A 16,743-nucleotide genomic window follows, 5' to 3' on the forward strand; every position below is an offset into this window, starting at 1 on the left:
CAAAGACTGATTGGCTTGATGGCCTCCTGCAATATGACTATAACCTATGCGTGACTGAGGATGCGTAAACTTCAGATGTGGTATCTCGGGACTTTTAGCCCCAGTGTGGACAGCCAGAACCTGTGCTTCACTCTCTCTGCTGGTGGATGCTAGAGAGGAATCTGCTAGGAGGGGTACATTTCCAACCTTCAGAACCCACTCAATGGGTAACTACAGATGCCTCCTTAACAGGCTGGGGTACCCACTGCAGGGGACATCAAGTCCATGGAGTGTGGACCCACCATCAGCAGACATTACGTATCAATTTCCTGGAGCTGCTGGCAGTGTTTCTGACTCTGAAGGCTTTCCAACCACTTCTGCAAGGCACAGCTGTTCAATTTCAGCTCAACAATACAACTGCTGTGGCATATGTCAACAAGCAGGGTGGAACTGTGTCCCGATCATTGTTTGTGCTAAGCATGCAGATATAGAACTGGTACATACTGCACAAAACATACCCCTTGGTCATACATATAAGGGGAGCAGACAATATGCAGGCAGATTGTCTCAATCTCAACAACCTCCTGAACTGTCATCACAAATTTGAGGTCAATCATCAGTACCTGACTCCAGTGTTCAGATTGTGGGGACAACCAGATATGGATATGTTCGCAACAGCAAAAAACAGGAAGTGCCCTCGCTATTGCTCATGGGCAGGGATAGGGAAGGCCTTTCTGGGGGATGCCTTTCAACACCGTTGAACAATGGAGTCTTTCAACTCTGACTGAAGCCCCCTTTGAGCCATTAATGGACTCCACACTAAAATATCTGACACTGAAGACTGCATTCTTAATTGCAATTACAACTGCAAAAAGGGTTCATGAACTGACACGCCATACACTGTTGTATCCTGGTAAGGTTGTCATGAGACTAGACACAGACTTTAGGCCTAAAACCATAACAGACTTCCATTTAAACCAAACTGTTATATTTCCTACCACTTTCCTCAATCCAACCACACCACTGGAAGAGTATCTTCATTCCTTGGATACGAGGATATGTCTTCTCGAAAGACAACGGAAATGAAATGAAAGGATGGGCTATATCCCACCAATGACTATCACATTGGCTGGTGGAATTAATTCTGCTCACCTATAAACTGCAGAATGTTCAACAGCCATGGATTATAAAAGCCCATTGCTCCTGGGCTTTTGCCTCCTTGGCAGCGCACCTGTCAGGGACATAGAGAACAGTTGTGCAGCTGCAACTTTGTCATCTCAGCAACCATTTCTATAGATTTCAGTAATGCAGTGCAGGCTAATTTTTGGAGAAGTGTTTTGAAACGGGTGCTGCCATAGCAGCTTCTGGGTCTATTGCATCCACCTCCTAAAGGGGAAGCTAGCTAGTCGCCCAATCCTTATGAAGGGCAACAGATCATGATCCAGATAAACAGGTTGCTTACCTGTAACTGATAATCTGGTAGTGATCTGTTGCCATTCATAAGACCCTCCCTTAGCCACCCTGCTGCAGTAGCCACCTATATTCAAAAGGCGGGGGGAAGAAAAGAGAGAAAGGAAGGAAGAACAGCACCTAACTCAACGGCTGATAGTCACTTCATGGTGGTCATCCAGGAACAGAGGAAAATGGCACTCAGACTGCCAATACCAATGGAAACAAAGACACATGCAGGGCAGAAAGGACACTGTGAGGAGTTAGCTCATCCTTCCGTGAGGTCCCTCAGAACCCAATCCTTATGAGCAGCAACGGATCAATACCAGATCATCAGTTACAGGTAAGCAACCAGTGTTTCACACAGCACATGATGGAATTCTCTGCCACAGAATTTATGGAAGACAGGTACATCAATGGCTACAAGTCAGATGGCTATAGGCCACCTCCAACTTCAGAGGTAAGATGCCTCTAAATACCAGTTGCAGTGGGGCGGCAGCAGGAGAGAAGGCATGCCCTCATCTCTTGCCTGAGAGCTTCTCAGAGGTAACTGGAGGGCCACTGAGGTGAAACAAGATGCTGGATAGACAGGCCTTGGGCCTAATACGGCAGGGCTGCTATGTTCTTATGCCTACATGAGCCTGTCCACCTGCCCAACTGGTTAATCAGGAAAAGCTCTGCTTCATGTCCTGCCATCAGCAAAGGTGCAGCAGGTGGGTGCATGGGAGAAAAAGTGCTCCCCTGTGACTATGGAAATCCCTGCCCTGAAAGATCCTGGGGGGGGGCACCTCTCTGAGGAAATTTAAATTCCAAATAAAGAACATTTCTCCCCCAGCATGCTTACAGCATGATGGATTCCTGACTTTTAATTCCTCCTGGTTTATTAAAATATTTTATCTATTATATTTTTCTGTTGTTCTTAGCTGCCATGACTGTCTGATGGTAGGATGAAATGGCAGGATATAAATATTTTAAATTAATAAAGTGTTACTTCCCTTGTGGTTCTGAACTGTCGCAGGCTTCCTTGCAAATTATCCTTTATATTTTAATTATGCATTGCTTTAATTATATTATAAACTGCTTTGAGTTTATTTTAATGAAAAGTGGTATATAAATTGAACAATAAATTAAAGACATAAATTAAAGAAATTTATTTCATTGGCTCCTATCTAGAATAGTTTTTTTAAACGTTGCAGGAGGCAATCCATTCAAAGTTCCACCCACGGATAAAAGAGTTGGCAGTATTTAAGTTGAAATTTTAAAAATCCTAGCTTTTAAAATGTATAACTTTTTCTTTTTTCCTTTTTTCCTTTTTTCCAGTGAACTCAAGCTAGGAAGCAGAACAGAAATTTGTATAGAATTGTTACACAAGGAAGAGAATCTTGGGTAAGAGTTTAGCATCAAAACAGCTTTTTGATAAAATCATTCTAAGATATTCATTTCATCTCCATCATTTCATCTCTTCATCTCTCTAGGCTCTTGCTTCTGATTTTTTATTTAAAAGATTTGGAGAACCTCTGATATTTATACAGGCAATTATTGTGAGAATAATTGCATTATGTGTTTCTGCTCACAGACCCAAGGATTTGCTACTGCGGGTGCAGATGGGCATACCAGGAGAACGGGATTATTATCATCCTGTGGATTTGATATGGGATATCTCCAAAGAATGTACAGCATCTGCACTGAGACAAAGAATTGCTGCATACTATTCCTTGCCAGTGGAGAAAATTGAAATTGCTAAATATTTCCCAGATAAGTTTGAATGGATGCCAATAAGTAGCTGGGTAAGCTAAGAGATGACAGAGAGAACTTGGGTCATGAGATTATAGTGGGCCAGCGTGGAAAGTATTTCGCAGTGAGCTTACATGGAGCAGAGTGAACCCCCGCCTTCCCACAATACAATACTACCCTCGCCCAATACATAAATCTAGGGACAACATGTTCAGGTTTGGCCTGTGCATATAAAATCCACCATACGTAGGCCTCAGTTGCACAGTTGATTCTCTGGAAAAGATCGGGGGAATTGACTTCACAATTGAGGCCTGTATTGAATTTTACATGAGTAGCCCAGCTTCTGCTGTTTAGGCAGGGATGGCACATCTGAAGTAGGGAGGACAGCTCCACACAGTGGGTTGGATTGACTTGAAAATATCTTCCAACAAACTTCTTTTGAATGAACGGAAGGAAGGAATGAAATTGTCAACAGTTCTGTCAGTTATTGAGCATGTATCTTATTTCTAATGTCTCCATTCATAAAATGTGACGTAATAAAATGATAAAAATCCACTTACAAAAACAGAGATGATAGTAACACAAAATAAAACCAATGTCAAGACAGAGCTGCTCATATCAGGAGGCAGTGAAAGCGGTCATGTTTTGATTGCAGAAGATCCAAAATTCAGTCTCTGACATATTTGGGCAGGACTGGGAAAGATCGGTCTGAAATCCTGGAGAGCTGCTGCCAGTCAGAGTAAACAGCACTGGGTGGGTCAGTGATCTTACTCTATATAAAGCAGCTTCACGTGTTTATATGACCCTGCCCCCAGATCATTTCTGCCTTCAGCTGTGAAAAGCAGGACTTTTGCAGTGCCTTAGGCCAAAACATTCTTCCTGTCTCTTAAAAGCAGAGACTAGGCTGAAGGTCTCTAATCCTTGCAGTTATTGGGGGAAGAAGTCCATCATTGCAATCCTCCATGTGACAAAAATAATTCTTTACTAGAATAACCTTGTTAAGGCCACAAAGCAAACAGAAACTACTTCCACTATCTTTGATAGTGGTCCTGAAAACCCTAGTTGCTCCTGAAAACCCTAGTTTCAGGGGGAGAGGTCCTGAAAACCCTAGTTGTATAGTACAACATTGTGCAGTTTGAGCCCTGCCCAACTACACATAGGATTCAGAATATAATTTCACATTGTCTAAACAATGTCTACTAGAGCAGTGCCAGATTTTTACCAATGAAAATTTCCAGGGTAAAAGAGAGATCTGGGGATGGGATTTCACAATCCTTTACCTTTGCCCTTCTTCGAGCAGATTGCTGGTCCCGTGGTAGCAAGCATGAATTGTCCCTTTTGCTAAGCAGGTTTGACCCTGGTTTGCATTTGAATGGGGGACTACATATGTGAGCACTAAGATATTATCCTTAGGGGATGGGGCTACTCTGGGAAAAGTATCTGTGTGCTTGCATGCAGAAGGTTCCAAGTTCCCTCTTTGGCATCAACAAGATAGGGCTGAGAGAGACTCCTGTCTGCAATTTGGAGAAGCCCCTGCCCGTCTTTGTAGACAGTACTGAACTAGATTATCTGACTCGGTATAAGGCAGCTTCCTATGTTCCTACCGTTCTTGCACTTTCCTTGTTTGCCCCTTTTTCACAGCTGCTTCTTTTTTGGAATATCCTAATTTGCATCTTCAGTGCCACATTTTAAAAGAAAGGGGCAGGTGTCTTCTGAGACAATCTCAGCCTATTAAGGATTACATAGGCAATGTAATTATCAAGCAGTTGATCAGATAAAATCACATAAACAAACTGAGGTGTAGGCAATGCTTTTTGAGTATGAACATTTTGGAACATTCATTTTGATATGAACATTTTTGCCCTTTTTGACTTCCTTTGTCCAAAAGTCAGTGAAATGAGTAGTGCATCTTAGAGACGACAAATTTTTGACCTTGTCCTAAACTTTTTGTACATACTTACTTCACTTGACTATCCAGATACGATAAATTTGAGAGTGTCTGTTTTAAGTTGTAGTGAAATCCAAATACCATAATTTTCGGCAGAAACGCCACATTGGCGTAAAAGGCTGGGAAATTGCAGAAGCCCAGTAGAAATGCCTCATTGCTGTAAATGCTGCAGCTAAACCAATTAAATATGGCCAAAAGGGGGCGGGGGGACTCTGTTCCTTCGTGGGGGGGCTCTCTGCAGCGTGGAGACTCTCATCGGTTGGAGGGCCCTGCTGTGCTGCCGCCACGCCTCCTTTTCAGTGGGGAAGGCCAGGCCAGCTTGTTTGATGCTGCCGCCGCCCTCTTCCTCTTCTCCAGCTTCCTTCTCTTCCATCCCTCCTCCTCCATGGTCTGTGGTTGGTCACCTTAAAACGGACTCTTCTTTGACCCTGCTTGCTCCCCTTCTACCCCCCCCCTCCATGGCCTGTGGCGCCACCTTAAAACAGATGCCGAGTTGTTCACTTTTAAAACAGACTGCTGAGCCCAGCCTCCTAAAGCGTCCTCATTGCACCCCATTTTTGGCATCCACTGCTGCCTCTTCCTCAGCAGCCTCCTTCACCTCCATTCACTTGTAAATGCTGCATCGGTGTAAACGCCACAGGCGGTGAAAAACAACTTTTTAAATCGTACCCGCCGCAGCATTTCTACTGGAAACTACAGTAATAAAGCACTTGGGAATAAGTTGGTATTTAGGATAATAGGTATTTGTGTAATACTTCTTTTATAAAGTCTATCGACCATCACATTGATCATCACCATAAAGTCTATAGATGATCACAGAGAAAATGTAATGTTGTTTACTTTCTTATTTTAAAAATTATTTTCACTTGTAAAGATACATAGTACATTTTTAATTTGGGAATACCACATTCATTCCTACTCTTTCCACTAAAATGACAAATTATCTCTGATAGTTATGGTGCTTTTCTAATGTCTGTCTTCATTTTATTCAGACGCAGCAAGTTTCAAAGAGAAAAAAGAAGAAAAGTGACAGTTTACAGATGGGACCCTACAGTTTGAAGGATGGAGATATTGTCGGTGTGAAGGTAAATAATTAAGGCTGCAGTCCTAAACACACTCACAAGAGAGTAAGCACCACTGAACACTCTAGGACTCTTTCTGAGCAAGCATGCATAAGATTGTGCTTTAAGTGGACTTATCAGCTGTTACCATTTGTAACCATATTCATCGTATTATTAACGAGGTTCTTGAGCATCCCTTGTATGTGTGTTGATAAAATGATTGTATCACTCTCCAAAGTTAAAAAGAGCATACAAACCATGATCTGCCACAACTAATGATGAGGGGTAGGATATAAGCTTTGTAGGGCTCCTCTGAGGAAAGATGAATGGGTGGGTAGATTTGAAGAAACCATAACCTCTGAATGGGAAGAATGGCTTTGGGAGTGATATGGTGCCTCTCCAGGAGAGAACTGGAGTAGGAATGATGGGATGGAACAGTATGAGCATAATGAGAGTGGAGGGTCTGGGATTTGGGAAGAGTAAAGATCAGCAGGGCGATACTTCCTTAATGGGATTTTATTCCTTAAAATTGTACATTTATTGAATCTCTATGATAGAGAACACTTATAAGTATAAATAAGCTGCATATATACTTGCAGGATATGGGTCTTTTGAAGCATTGTTTTGATTTGCTTATTGTAGTCCATGGGCTGGATGTGTAGAGTAGATGCAATGCTTTTTGAGCAGATCTCAAAAAAGCCTTTCTTTGAAATAAACATTGTATCGGTAGGTGAGACCAGTGCATTATGTTTGACTTGTTTTATGTTCAATTTATGATTCCAGATTTTTCTGTTGATAAAGGTCCTCTCCCTATCCCTCGCACTTTTCTGCAAGCAGAATTCTACCATTCTGCATCTTTTTCATTCCTATTTCGTTGTCATTGTGTTGTTGCATGATTTCCTTTTGCTTATCAATTCTGTCGATTCATATCAATTCATTTATGGAGAGGAGAGCTGGTCTTGTGGTAGCAAGCATTACTTGTCCCCTTAGCTAAGCAGGGTCTGCCCTGGTTGCATATGAATGGGAGACTAGAAATGTGAGCACTGTAAGATATTCCCCTCAGAGGATGGAGCCGCTCTGGGAAGAGCAGAAAGTTCCAATTTCGCTCCCTGACTTCTCCAAGATAGGGCTGAGAGAGATTCCTGCCTGCAGCCTTGGAGAAGCCACTGCCAGTCTGTGAAGACAATACTGAGCTAGATAGACCAATGGTCTGACTCAGTATATGGCAGTTTCCTATGTTCCTATGATAACTCAATGAGAGATGTCCTCGGCTCCAGGCATCAGAGAAAAGCCATTAATATTCAAGTTTGGATATAGAGGCTATTTTAATAATTATTTTGTATAAATTCCATTGAAATATACAGATGTATTTTTATTCCAGTATTATCATAACACATGCAATTGCACAGTCACATGGTTTTATTAAGATTCTACTAAAATATTGGTACATGATACTTGGATTCTTGGTTCATGCAATCATGATATTGTCACACTTTGCCAATAAAGTTTTAAAATGCTTTCAACAATTGCTAGTTGAATTCTCCCTCCCTCTGCAGTCTGGCAGTATTTACAATGTTCAACACTGCCTCACGTTCAAAGATTAAAGTAGATAGGTGGTGAGGTCATCTCTACCTCAGCTTTGATGTTTCGCCTCTCCCAATCAGCCACTTGCCTGAGCAGAAATGTTTATTCCAGGGGTTTGTCCAAGGAAGATCTCCCCCAAACTACCCCACCCCCCCGAGAAAAAAAACAAGCCCAAGCCCTGCATTGCAATCTGATCTCCATCATGTTGATGGGAGATAATTAGACTGAATAGGAGCCAAGACACCAGGAGAGCTAGTCCGGTGCCTCTCTTTGAGACGCCATATTCGCCGGAAGTCAACAGCCCGGGTTCTTTGAACCCGTTCGCCCAATGGTGGCTCCGCCCCTGATCTAGATGGACCTATGGTCTAACTCAGTATATGGCAGCTTCCTATGTTCCTAATATGCAATAGATGTCTGCTATATTAACCTATGGACCTATGGTCTAACTCAGTATATAGCAGCTTCCTATGTTCCTAATATGCAATAGATGTCTGCTATATTAACCATATGTCATATATCTTCTGACCACTTTCTTTGACTGATTCAACAAAAGATGTTGATGCAAGCTGACTGAGCACTGGCACACTTCTTTTCATTAGGACTCATCCACAATGATAAATTCTGGTGGTGTAGGGTAGGCAATGCAAGGCTGTTTCACCTTCTGTGATCATGTTAGATCTTTTGCTCATTCTGGGCAAAAGTGCTAGACTGGATCACCTTAACTGTTAGAACCAGATTTAATTTTACTCCAGAATCCATTATACTGGAGTGTATTCCAGCAAACCAGCAAACTGGAAACTTTGGAAACACCAAAGTGAATGGCTGCATAGAGCACTCCTTATAACCAACTGGCTGATTCTGCCATACTGGAAAAATAAATACCCACTGTAATGAAACATACACACAGAAGCTGGAGAAAGAGAGATGGAAAGGCTGTAAAGAAGAGTTGCCATAGCAACCAAGCCTGGAATGTTCAGAGAGGGATTTAAAGAGCCCCTGGTGGCGCAGTGGTAAAACTGTCACCCTGTAACCAGAAGGCTACAAGTTCGATCCTGACCAGGGGCTCAAGGTGGACTCAGCCTTCCATCCTTCTGAGGTCAGTAAAATGAGTACCCAGAATGTTGGGGGCAATATGCTAAATTATTGTAAACCGCTTAGAGAGCTCCGGCTATAGAGCGGTATATAAATGTAAGTGCTATTGCTATTGCTAAGTAAGGGCAGTTGGTGACAGAGAGGGAATTGGGGCTGGGAATTAGTAGAGAGAGGTTGCACAGAACGTAGCTGAGAGATAGATTTATTTTGTATAGTAAATGATCAAGGGAGATTGTTCAGTGGTTTGTGAGAGACTTGGTTGGTGATTGTGTGGAGACTATAGAACTAGCAGTGTTCTAACTATATGTTCTAACTAACTATAGAACACTGGTGCAGTGCTCTAGAAATCTGAAGTGTTAAGCCTGTGAAAGAAACCTTGAGTGAGAAAGGTGCCCAGAAGCGAAAACTCCAGGTAACAGACAGAAAGGTCTGGGTTATTTCACCAAGTATGCAAACCAAGTTTAAATACTTCTTTAATTTATATACTCCCCTAAGTGTTAGAATAATAAAGAAATAAAAAGCACTCTGAGAAAGTCTAACAGCTGAATTATTTAGCAACATTATAGAGAAGTTGATGTGCCTTGCATTGCAGAGAGATTTATTTCAATCCTTTGTAAATAATAAACTTGTTATTTTGTTCTACACTTTAAGTTTTTTTTATATATGCCTATCTTGCGCTTGCGAGGCTTCATAACCAAGGGGTTAAGTACTGAGAGCAGGGTAATACATAATCGTATGGAAGCAGCAAAAGAAAGTAATAACTTAATAAATTCCCAGAATATAGAGACCAAGTTGATGTAAAATAATATAACTGCTAACTGGGCAAAGAGGCACCTTTTACCATGGTGATTCTCTTTATTTAGCAGGGGGAGAGTAACTGGCCCTATCCACCACCAGTACAGTACTTCCAGTGACTGTTGCTGGTGTGTGTCCTATGTTTCTTTTTAGAATGTGAGCCCTTTGGGGACAGGGAGCCATCTTATTTGTTTTATTTCTCTTTGTAAACCGCCCTGAGCCATTTTTGGAAGGGCGGTATAGAAATTGAATTAATAATAATAATAATAATAATAATAATAAAAATAAATAAATAAATAAAACAAATCACCTCCCTGGACTTGGGAGGGGCGTCAGGGTGGGTTCCTTACACCCATCAACAACTGATCAGTGGAAACTTGTCCTATTAGTGCTGGCAGCTCATGAGAAACCGTTTTCCCATAAATCTGATAAAGATCAGGTGCTTCATGGAATATGGGGTGGTTTACTGAAGTTGTTTGTTCTTTGACTGTCTAATGTAGCATTCTTGAGACTGAAGGAGATGGATAGGTTGATGTTGTGGGTTTCAGCTCCCTTCCCCCACACTTTTTCTGTAGGGGTGTGGCTGTGGTGATATGAGTGTATTTCACTAAAGTGTATAAATGGGTGTCTGCCAATTTTTTCTTATATAAGCATATGTATTTTATTTTGATCTGTGGGAAGTGTTCAAATGGGAAAGAGAGGAGGACGGGAGAGGTTTAAAAAATGATTCAAGATGTAAGTAACTGTAATTTAACTGTACTGATACTTATTAGATGAATAAAAAGGTAATTAAAAAAGAATGCATGTTCTAGAATAAAAGATGCTAACGCGAATAAGGTTAGAAGTAAAAATTGTAATGTTTGGATAAAACAAAAAATGAAAATACTAAATGACTTTAATTTTTAATAATGTGATTTAGTGAGGTTTGATTTCATTATTAAATATCACTAGTAAATATGTATCTGCCTTTTGTGTGAGGTGCTATTAATTTCAATACTTCTGGCAACAGAATCTCTTACTTGATGGCAGTAAGGACTTCAGTACTGTGAAAGATGACATTGGAAAACAAATGCAGAAAAAACTTGCTGAGGACAAAACACGGTAAATACTAAATGTGTTTCAATTTATTATTTATAGAATGTATACAATGCCTTTCCCTTACCAAGAAGCTCAATATGGCTAACAAGATTAATAAATTTATCATGCAATTCAGTTTAAAATGATCTAAACACAAAAATTAGACAAGAAAAAGGATGCTCATGCAAGGGATTTTCTCCACCCCATCCTCCCTGCAGCAGCCACCTGAAAAGAATTATCTTGAGAGTGGGGGGGGCGGGGTGTGTGCTTGAGGTGAGAGGGAATGACTCATGGGATGCTGCAGAAGGGAAGGAATTTCAACAAACTGGACATTGGCACTTTCTATCAGCAGTCTCTCACACCCCATTCCACCCTCCTTCCCTATGGCGGATTAACATAGTAGCAAATGTAGCATTTGCTACGGGCCCAGCGTTTTCAAGGGCCCCACATGCCTGGCTTTCAACTGGGAATTAAAGTTAGAGCTTCACCTGTTTTATTTGGTCCATGTTAGATAAAGTATCCCTAAATGTGCCTTTTAAGAGAAGGCCCAGAACAGCATGTGTCCAGTGGCTGTTGCTGGTGCCTACCACATTTTTCTTTTTAGCGTGTGAGCCCTTTGGAGACAAAGGATCATCTATCCACTCTTTATTTTTCTATGTAAACCACTTTGAGAATTTTGATTGAAAAGTGGTATATAAATGTTCACTGTTGTTGTAGTAAGTGTGAGTTTGTGACTTGGTCTCCCATACTCCAAAATATAGCAAATGAAAAAAATTGCTTTACTATGCAAGTAAATAATTTATGTTTTAATATTGATGTGCATTTTTAAAAAGATTTAGGGCCCCTTTATAACATATGCTACAGGCCCTGCACTAGCTTAATCCTGCCCTGCTCCTTCCCAAGGATTTTTCAGAGGCTCAGGGTGCTGTTCTAGGGGGAAGAGGTGGGCAGAATAAAAATACACTAAGTAAATAAATTGTGAATATGTGCAAAATTTCATAATTGTCAAAAATTAATTGAGCCAAAGACTTGCTGTTAAGCTATTTAAGTAGAAGAGTGAGTGAGAGTACTAGCTATTTTCCCCACAGCTTCTTGGCTTTTTACTTTGCCTTAAATTGATAAAACTCTTACTGTGCCTATAGTTGCCCTTGTATGATTTTATATGTCTTTTTATGCCTCCATGCCTTTCATATAACATTTTAATGCATTTTTGGTTTTTTTCGTCTACACCTTTATGCTTTTTATAAACCTTTTAGAAATAGTTGTACCCACTTTTTACTATTGTTAACTGAAGTCTTCAGATCTCAGCCATTAAGGGTCATTTAGTTTGCCTTGCTTTTGTCTTAGCCATAATTTTATTTTAAATTTTACTTCTATTTCTGATTTTTATAGTATTTTATCATATGCTTGTACTGCGTTATTCACCCTAGGCTTTTACTTTTATTTTAAATATGTAATATGTAATCACCCCTAGTAGTTGGTGGTGCAGTGGGGAAGCAGCTTGCCTAGGGAGCAAGAGGCTATTTGAATCCCCGCCGGTGTGCTTCCCAGACTGTGCCTAGTAAATATATATTTGTAGTCACCTATTTTGGGCAGCAGCAATATAGGAAGGTGCTGGAGGTGGATGCTCACTTCCGTGACAACGGCAAAGGCATCATCTCATACTCTGAGGGAGGAAGGCAATGGTAAACCACCTCTGTATTCTACCAAGAAAACCACATGGCTCTGTCGTTGCCAGGAGTCGACACCAACTTGATGGCACAATCTTTATTTTCAGTCACCTCTTATACTTTACGTTGGTCTATGACCATAATAAAGATTGATTTGAATTGATACTAGCTATTTTACTATCTTTTTATCTTGCTCTTCTTTTTCTTCCTGTCAGAGAACTTGCATTCTGCCATCCACTGATGTTTGCCCAGGATGCACTGTGTGTGTCATTCTTTGTAATCAACAGTGTATGATTTAAACTAGGGTGCAGTCCTATGCACACTTACCTGGGAGTAAGCCCCACTGAACATTAGGACTTACTTATAAATAAATACGTATAGGATCAGGCTGAACATTAAATATTCCTCTGGCTTTGTTGTAGGGAGGTGAATTAATGAACTGAATTGTTCTGTCTACATTTCTATTTTAATGACATCCACATTTGTGGCTTTATGAAGTCAGTTCTGATATGATAGCACGTAAAATCAAGTTTATCCCTTTCATACTGGAATAACAGACAATGACACTTATTCTGTGGCAATTCACATGTACATTTTGTATTTTTGAGAGAGCGCAGTATCTCTCTAATTCAAGCCTGCCTTACACAAAATGCTACTGTTTGAATGGATTCTTAACAGTATATCCATTTTTGTTTTCCAGAACCAAGCAAACTGACTGTGTGCAAAATGACAGTTTTTCTGGAAGAAAGGTGACTAAGCATCATAGACCTGAAGTAGCACTCTCCATCAGTGTAGGGGTTTTCAGCTGACTCAGTGGACAAACCTTGCCAGTTTGTCTGAACTAGAATGGAATTGCCTCTGAGGACAGCCAAGGAATAGTCTTCCCTGGTGCATGTGCTTGCACTTCTTGATGCAACTCTTGGCAATGGATTAGCAGATGGCTGGAATCTCCCTATATATCCTATTGTAGGGAAATCGCATTGGTTCTTTCATCATTTCACTACTTACTCCCAGGGTGGGTATATGCACTTTATTAATGAGAAGACATATGAATACTAAATAGCTTAATCTTTCAACTATTGTTTTGGATTAACCTTTTAAAAAAATGTTGATTATATACTGTATCAGCACGACAGCGTGTCCCCCCCCCACCATGTGTTATTTACATCAAGGAAAAATAAGAGGGCTGTTTCTTGCATTACGTTCAAAGACAGGAGACTTCAGCATTGCTCCCATGTCTGAAAATATAGTGTGATTATTGCATACAAGTAATTCTAAGGGAGACTATTTTCACACATGGGGTGACTCTGAACATACAGAATGTAAGAATTTTTAGTTAGGTTTAATTTTAGTGCTCTCCTTTTGCTCCATTTATTCTGCTTGTTTAGGACTAGCAATTTTGTGAGGCACAAAACAGCAAACAAACCATTCAGATCCCAGCAAAATACTAAAACTCACATTTCAGTACACCCTTCCCCCCGCCACAACATAATTCTGGCCATTAAGTATCAACTCAACTTTTATTAATTATCAAGTGCTTATACCAAAGATTGGTATTGGGGAAACGCAACAAAGGATATGCCAAATTTCATGTAGTCAGCCAAAAGATAATATAAAATATAAAAAGGGAAACTGTTTGTGGCTTGGATCCAAAGATCCCACTGTGTGAGTGAAAGACTAGATTGCAAATTTCCTCCCTCACTTCCCACTGTTTACCGTCCCCCCCCCCAAAAAAAAACTGCTTTGGAAAGCACTTTGCTCTCTACAGCTAGTTTCTGGGGGTATGGGCAGGTTACAGGTGTTGTGGGGTAGGATTATCAAAGCATCCAATATGCTCTCTCATTCTGGATTATCATATTTTGGCATGGTTTGGACTATAATCTCCACTGCCATCTTCTCTCTATCTGCATTGCATGGATAGAGGTTACACCTTCCCATTCCACTCAACAAATGTGCCCATCCCATATGGGTGTAATGTTTGAATATGGCTTACCTGCATAGAATTGAACAGTGTGATTTGACATCTCCGATAAAATATGGGAAATGACTGCATGATCTTGTTGGGTTTTATGTATGTACATTCTGTTAAATTGTTATGCCCATGCATGAATATATGGTGGCCTCTGAGATAAAGGAGTGGACAGGGAAGGAAGGTGCACACCATGCTTAAATGAGGTTATGGCGGAGGGGAGTGCTGTACAAACTGGGGCTTTGTATAGTTTGATTTGTTCTACCAAAACTTGCTACAATCCTGTATAAATAGCATGAAGTTCAGAAAGTTGTTATACTGTATTACCAAACTGAACAAATAGAGATGGAACAATAGGGACACTGGAAAAACAACAGAACAGGGATCTAGTAAAGATCAAGATGCTCAATGACCTCTGAATAGTGTTCCCCAAGAGCAGCCTAGTATCTCATAGGTCATTGAATATATTTTGTTTATATAGTCACAGAAATGCGTAGTTAGCAGCATGGGCACCCAGAGAGGGGGGCAAGGTGGGACAGTTCTCACCCCACCCCCATTAAGCCAGTCCCATTGAATTTAATGGTGCTTTGTCTCAAGTAAGTGGGTATAGAATTACAGCCCCCCACTCCAGAAATAGTCCTGTGAACAGACACCCATATTCGGCATCATAAGCTTGCTGATAACTCTACATTGTAAATAAAGATTCATAAATTCACTCACTCACTCTACATTGTACCCAAATTTAAAAAGGCCACTGTGATAGGGCTATTGATATTGCTTTTGGATAACAGGCATTTACAGTTCATTTTTAAATGACTTGGCAAACGTAACATAGTTAAACTGCTCCTTAGATGCACACTGATCCACCACAGAGTGAGCAAGCACTTCTCTCAGAGTGCTTTCCTGAGCGCCCATAATCCTCTGTCACAGCAGGAACACATGCTGCCCTCATGGGCTTCCACGATGACAAGAGGGCTTTGGGAGCACAGGAGGAGAGTGCTCCAGAGTGTCCACTCACTCTGTTGAGCAAATACGCATATGTAAGGGAACACATGGAGCTGCGCAGGTAGTTCTATTGCATGCTCAAAGCTGCTGTTTATGTGCACACTTCATGAAGCAGGTTGTCAGGCCATGCCCCACGAAGACACAGCACATAAGCACAACAGTATTCTGTGGCAGATGGCACAACTAAGCTTAATAAAGTCAAATGGTACAATCGCATCTAGGAGAAAATTCCTCCTGAATCCTTTATATAGTGGACAATCAAACAAGTTCTACCTGTTCAGCACTTGTCAACTGGGCTCCTACTTTGAAACTCTGACATCTCTCAGGAAGGAAGACACGCGCAAGATGCCAGGAAATCTATTTGAGGAATTTGGGAATAGCCCTCTTAAAAGAAAATTGGATTTCTTTAAGAATAATGAAGTCATTTAATGAACATGAGGCTCGGAGAAATGTTTATATGCAAAAAAGAAGTTTGTGCCTTTAATAATGTAATATAGCAGTGACTGCAGGAAGCCTGTACTAACTTGTTTGTGACATTGGCTTGATTATTTTGTTACAAAATTATGGGGTATTCCTCAATGAAACATTTTGTGAAAAATAGTACCTTTGTAAAATGGGATGTTCAGGGTCCCACAATTCTGGTTATATTAAAATGTAATTATAATTTTATATTTAATTTGTAATACACCTGATCTTTGTTGTACCTGTAAACAGAATAAAGAGTTTAAATGTTTTGCTTATCCATCTGAGTGAATAATTGTCCTTTTGTGCATTAAATCAAAATTATTTAAGCACTTTTACAACAAAATGCTGAAATCGGTACTGCTGATATAGTCCCACACACTCTGATGACTAGTGAAGGCTGATGTAGCAAACAGAAGAGCTGAGGTATTTCCAGGTGGAAGGTTCTTTTGCACAAGCTTCTGTGGACTTGCATAATGCACTCAATGGAAATGGCATATCTTCCCTAAATGCCTGCCTGGAGGCAGTAATCAGCTGGATGAGGAATAACAAACTGAGGTTGAATCCAAATAAGTCAGAGATGGTTTAGATTTGCCTGTTCTGAATGGGGTTACATCCCCCCTGAAAGATCAGGTATGTGGGAGGAGGCAAAAATGGTGTTCTGGAAGGAAGCACCTGACTAATCTCTCGGGTGTTTTCACTCCCGCTTTCATGCCAATCTTTCATTGGCAAGACAAAGATCGGAATGCGTGCAGAGCTTCCCCCCCCCACCCGGGTGGGGGGAGTCTGTGGAGATTCCAGGCTTGGAAAAGTCTGGAGGACTCTGGATGACACCCCCCCCCCCGGAGAGACCTTTCTGCTTTAAGCATCCGGCTGAACAGAGAGAGGCTACCATCAGCCTTGTGAAGGAGGACCTTG

The 16,743-nt window shown here is 40.9% G+C and overlaps 1 protein-coding gene across 10 annotated transcripts in view; it reads left to right on the forward strand.

Moving 5' to 3' along the window:
- The window catches only part of USP40 (ubiquitin specific peptidase 40), a 104,445-nt gene extending 88,340 nt beyond the window's left edge, over positions 1-16,105 (forward strand). For all 10 annotated transcript variants that reach the window (XM_053284031.1, XM_053284033.1, XM_053284037.1 and 7 more), the window contains 5 exons: positions 2,749-2,814; positions 3,005-3,215; positions 6,103-6,195; positions 10,652-10,743; positions 13,090-16,105. In XM_053284031.1, coding sequence (XP_053140006.1) covers positions 2,749-2,814; positions 3,005-3,215; positions 6,103-6,195; positions 10,652-10,743; positions 13,090-13,198 — 571 coding nt within the window. In that variant the 3' untranslated portion in view covers positions 13,199-16,105. The remainder of the gene's footprint in view (positions 1-2,748; positions 2,815-3,004; positions 3,216-6,102; positions 6,196-10,651; positions 10,744-13,089) is intronic.
- The last annotated feature ends 638 nt before the right edge of the window (positions 16,106-16,743 follow it).

The sequence above is a fragment of the Hemicordylus capensis genome, chromosome 1 (genome assembly GCF_027244095.1).
Source record: "Hemicordylus capensis ecotype Gifberg chromosome 1, rHemCap1.1.pri, whole genome shotgun sequence".
Taxonomy (NCBI): domain Eukaryota; kingdom Metazoa; phylum Chordata; class Lepidosauria; order Squamata; family Cordylidae; genus Hemicordylus; species Hemicordylus capensis.